General features: G+C 54.9%; 1 protein-coding gene across 1 annotated transcript; it reads left to right on the top strand.

The window, feature by feature from the left end:
• Positions 1 to 1619: 1619 nt before the first annotated feature.
• LOC121849681 (steroid 17-alpha-hydroxylase/17,20 lyase-like) lies at positions 1620 to 5242 on the top strand. Its single transcript, XM_042338109.1, has 4 exons — positions 1620 to 1628; positions 2880 to 2929; positions 3784 to 3887; positions 4910 to 5242. The coding sequence occupies exons 1-4, from the start codon at positions 1620 to 1622 to the stop codon at positions 5179 to 5181; spliced, it is 435 nt and encodes a 144-aa protein (XP_042194043.1). The 3' UTR covers positions 5182 to 5242.
• The last annotated feature ends 198 nt before the right edge of the window (positions 5243 to 5440 follow it).

The following is a 5440-nucleotide window of genomic DNA, read 5'->3' as shown; positions in this document are numbered from 1 at the left end:
GGCAGCCAATTGCGCACAGCAGCGTCCCACAAACAGTCGTGGATTGAAGTATATTATTATACATTATTGTATTTTTAAAAAATGTTAAGGGATTATTACCCCCGGAAAAGCGCTTCAGTAATCGACCAGGAACCGGGTTCCTACTTACTACTGGATACGCAGAGAGGGTCTGGAGTAAGGAAACTTCCCCAAACTTTTCCCCCTGCCGGGAATCGAGCCCGCATCCTCTCGCTTGCGAGGCAATTGCACTAACCACTGAGCAACAGGAATCTGCGTTGATCAGGAACCTGTCCAACAAGAGCTTGCATTTACACAGCGCCCTTCACGGGGAGGCAACTGCAGGAATGGTCAAAGAGGAAGGTCTTCAGGCGTGATCTGAAAAAGGGAAGGGAGGGGGCAAGGCAGAGGGATTGCTGGCGGAAGTTCCAGAGTTTGGGAATAAAGTGGTTGAAAGTGCAGCTGCCAATGGTGGAGAGGGGATGAGGGACAAATAGGAGACCATAGTCAGCCGAGCGGAGGCAGTGGGTAGTGGAGTGAGGAGAAAGCAAGTCAAGAGAGGTCGGGGTGTGCCAAGGATTTGTAAACAAGTGAAAGAATCTTAACATTGATCTATTCAGTGATATGGAGCCAGTGGAGCCTGGCGAGGTCTGCTGTAATAGGGGTATGGAGTTTAGAGTGTGTGATAGTGTGGGAGAACATCGGTCGACCATAATAATAACAATAATAATGATCCTTGCATTTGATATAGCGCTTTTCACGTCGGGAGGACGTCCCAAAGCGCTTCACAGAACACACTGTAAAGTGAATTGACTGTATATTTGTGGGCGAACGCGGCAGCCAATTGCGCACAGCAATGTCCCACAAACAGTCGTAGATTGAAAATGACCAATTTATTATTGTTTTTTTTTGGAGGATTATTATTAGGCTCTGTGTGGAGTAAGGAAACTTGCCCAAGGTTTCGCCCTCTGCCTGGAATTGAACTCAGGTCTCTCACTTGCAAAGCGAGTGCTCTAACCAGAGCTACAGGACTCCATTGTTTGAACTCAAAACAACAACATATTTGGGTGTATGATGAGTGAGCTAAGATATGATAAACAGCTTAAACAGATTTACAAGCTCTCTGCAGCCATGAGGGTCTGAGGAAGTTGTGGGTGGACTGCGGCTGTTTGCAGGACTGAATAAAACTTTTTTGAAACTCTCATTCGTCTGAACACTCTCATTGAAAACAGTATCCAACAGATAGGGAGCCAGTGGAGTCTGGCGAGGATTAGTGTGATGAGTACATGGGAGGTGGAGTTTGGGAGCAGTTGTAGTTTGTGGGTCGTGGAGATGGGGAGACCAGTGAGGAGGACATTAAAATAAGTGAGGAGGGAGGTGACAAAGGCGTGGACAAGGGTTTCAGCTGCGTTGGGTGTCAGACATATCCCTGGTGTAAGCTGTGCACAGGGACGGGGTGAGATGTCTGTCGTGGGATTTCCAGACACAGCCCCGATGATATCTGGAAAATGTGTCATTTGTAATATGATCAAGTGCAGATGCAGCGCTGCTCAGTGACCGCCATGAGTTAGTAGTGCAGAGTGGAGCCCAGGGAACTGGTATCCCCAGCAGCTCATAGAACAATGTTGTTCGTAAGTGTGGTTTGTATTCGATAACCTGCCCAGTGGCTGTCAGCCTGGCCTCGGAGCTGACATCCAGTCTCCCCCTCACTCCTGCTCCGTGCTCTCCCCCTCACTCCTGCTCCGTGCTCTCCCCCTCACTCCTGCTGTGATGATCTCCCCCTCACTCCTGCTCTGTGCTCTCCCCCTCACTCCTGCTCTGTGCTCTCCCCTTCACTCCTGCTGTGATGATCTCCCCCTCACTCCTGCTCCGTGCTCTCCCCCTCACTCCTGCTCCGTGCTCTCCCCCTCACTCCTGCTCCGTGCTCTCCCCCTCACTCCTGCTGCTGTGATCTCCCCCTCACTCCTGCTCTGTGCTCTCCCCCTCACTCCTGCTCTGTGCTCTCCCCTTCACTCCTGCTGTGATGATCTCCCCCTCACTCCTGCTCCGTGCTCTCCCCCTCACTCCTGCTCTGTGCTCTCCCCTTCACTCCTGCTCCGTGCTCTCCCCCTCACTCCTGCTGTGATGATCTCCCCCTCACTCCTGCTCCGTGCTCTCCCCCTCACTCCTGCTCCGTGCTCTCCCCCTCACTCCTGCTCCGTGCTCTCCCCCTCACTCCTGCTGTGATGATCTCCCCCTCACTCCTGCTCCGTGCTCTCCCCCTCACTCCTGCTCCGTGCTCTCCCCTCACTCCTGCTCCGTGCTCTCCCCCTCACTCCTGCTGTGATGATCTCCCCTCACTCCTGCTCCGTGCTCTCCCCTCACTCCTGCTCCATGCTCTCCCCCTCACTCCTGCTCCGTGCTCTCCCCCTCACTCCTGCTCCGTGCTCTCCCCCTCACTCCTGCTGTGATGATCTCCCCCTCACTCCTGCTCCGTGCTCTCCCCCTCACTCCTGCTGTGATGATCTCCCCCTCACTCCTGCTCCGTGCTCTCCCCCTCACTCCTGCTCCGTGCTCTCCCCTCACTCCTGCTCCGTGCTCTCCCCCTCACTCCTGCTCCGTCTCTCCCCCTCACTCCTGCTCCGTGCTCTCCCCCTCACTCCTGCTCCGTGCTCTCCCCCTCACTCCTGCTCCGTGCTCTCCCCCTCACTCTTGCTGTGTTGATCCTTGCATTTGATATAGCGCCTCATCATATCTTCAAGGCGTCTGAAATCGCTTCACAAAATATACTGTAAAGTGTAGTGACTGTGTATTTTGTGGGCCAAACGCAACAGCCAATTGCTCACAGCAGATTCCACAAACAGTCGTAGATTGAGTGACCAATTTATTATTATTTTTTGAAGGAATTCATTGCTCCCCTCCTCATTCCCCACGTGGCCCTCGCAGACACCAGGTAATACCCCCACCCCAAACCCCACTCCTACCCCCACTCCAAACCCCACTCCTACCCCCACCCCAACCACCCACCACCCCCATCCTACCCCACCCAAACCCACTCCTACCCCCCAAACCCCCCACAACCCCACTCCTACCCCACCAACTCACCTACCCACAAACCCCACTACCCCACCCTACCCCACCCACCCACCACCACCCAAACCCACTCCTACCCCCACCCAAACCATTACCACCCACCCACTCTCCCCACCACTCCTACCCCAACTCACCACCCACCAACCACTCACCAACCCTCCTACCCCCACCCACCTAACCACACCCAACTCCTACCCCACCCAAACCTCACTCCTACCCCACACAAACCCACTCCTACCCCCACCCCAACCACTCTACCACCCTCACTCCACCCCACCACAACCCCAACTCCTATCCCAAATCCCCTTCTCATCTCTTCCCTCCTCACACTCCCCTCTCTCCTCACACTCCCCTTCCTCTCTCACACTCCCCTCCCCCTTACACTCCCCTCCCCCTTACACTCTCCTCCCCCTCACACTTCCCTTCCCCCCAACCGCCACAACACTCAACCCGACCGAATCTCCACCCCATCCCCCGAGCTGCAGGTGCCCGAGCTGAGGATCGGGATTGGGGAGGGTGGAGGGCAGGGGGATGGAGGGTGACCGAGGGAATGGTAAAGAGGAGGATCTTGAGATGGGTCTTGAAGCAGACAAGGGAGGGGGTGAGGTGGGAGACAAAGGAGGGGCCATTCAGTGGGTAACCTTTCAACCCCATGTGGTGTCGCGTGATGTGACGGTCTGGGATTAGGGTGTAACATGCTTCTTTCACGTCTAGTATTGGAGAACATACGATTCCAAAAGGCACACGTGTGATTCTCAACATGTGGGCCATTCACCATAACCCGGTCACCTGGGACCATCCAGAGCGCTTTAACCCAGGTAACAGGTGTGTGTGTTTGGCGGGTAGTGTGTGTATATGTGAGGGGCAGTGTGTGTGTGTGTGTGCGTGGGTGCTGTGTATAAACGTGCTCTGTTGCTGTGTTGTTGCTGTTGCTGCTCATCAGATCATGCAGTGCTCCATGGCCTTGCTCCCCGCTATCTCTACGCTTCTAGGTCCCTACTGACCTGCCCGCTCCCTCTGCTCAGTGGTCTCCGGCCTGCTTCACATCCCCCGCCTTGCCCGCCCCACTGTCCTCAGGCTGGTCTTTTGCCACTCTGCCCCCACCATCTGGAACTCCCTCAGACCCTCTGCTTCGCCCCCTCCCTTGTCTCCTTCAAGACCCGTCTCAAGACGCTCCTCTTCGACGTGCCTTTGGTCACCCTCCACACCCCCACCCCCCCTCCCCGCTCTCTACCCTTCCCAATCCTGATCCCCAACCCGGGCACCCGCAGCTCGGGTCCGCAACACTGATTGTCCAGCGCTTTGGGACATCCTCCCGACACGAAAGGCGTTAGACAAATGTAAGTTTGTTGTTGCTGCTGTTATTGTTATCGCTTCTGCGGGGTTGTTGTTGCTGCTGCTGTTGTTGTTGAATCACTCCGCCTCGCCCCTCCTTAGCCTTCTTCAAGTCCCGCCTCAAGACCCTCCTCTTCGACCATGCCATCGGCCACGCTCCCTCCCCTCCGTTTCCCCCCCGACCCCAGCTCGGGTCTGAAATGCTGTATACACTGTCCAGCGCCTTGGGACGTCCTCCCGACATGAAAGGCGCTATACAAATATAATCTTGTTGTTGTTGTTACTGCTGTTGCCGCTGCTGGTGTTGCTGTTGTTGTTCTTACTGTGTTGTTGCTGCTGTTATTGCTGTTTTTGATGTTGTTCCCCTCTGTCACACAGAATGTGTGTGTGTGTGTACGGAGGGCTCTGTGTAAATGTGCTGCATTGTTGCTGTTACACAGACCGGTGTGTGTGTGTGTGTATGGAGGGCTCTGTGTAAATGTGCTGCATTGTTGCTGTTACACAGACAGGTTTGTGGATGGTGGAGACCATCGAGTCTCTCCTGGTGGTTTCCTGCCGTTCGGGGCGGGGCCCAGGGCGTGTGTGGGCGAGGCTGTGGCCCGGGTTCAGCTCTTCCTCCTGCTCAGCTGGCTGCTCCAGCGCTTCACCTTCTGCCCCGCGCCAGGGCACGGCCTGCCCGACCTCCAGGGCCGCTCCGGGCTGATCCTGCAGCCAGACAGCTACTGGGTGTGTGCCAGCCCACGGGAGGGCTGGGCACAGGGCACCGGACAGCAGTGAGGGCAGGAATACTTAGAGCACTCGCCTCGCAAGTGAGAGGAACTGGGTTTGATTTCCGGGCAGGACAAAACATTAGGCAAGTTTCTTTACTCCACAAACCTCTGTTTACTCAGGGTATTGGTTGGAGGATCGCTTTCTTTTATAAAAACATAATAATACAATAGTTTGCCTTCATATGTATCCACAGTCAAACCCCTTGAAGCACTTTTGAGATCTTTCAACCATCTGATAAAGCTCTGTATCAAAGTCCGGAGGTTAT

This window comes from Callorhinchus milii, unplaced genomic scaffold (genome assembly GCF_018977255.1).
Source record: "Callorhinchus milii isolate IMCB2004 unplaced genomic scaffold, IMCB_Cmil_1.0 Scaffold1, whole genome shotgun sequence".
Taxonomy (NCBI): domain Eukaryota; kingdom Metazoa; phylum Chordata; class Chondrichthyes; order Chimaeriformes; family Callorhinchidae; genus Callorhinchus; species Callorhinchus milii.
Note: the sequence above shows the minus strand (reverse complement) of the source record. Positions and strands in the feature narration are given on the sequence as shown.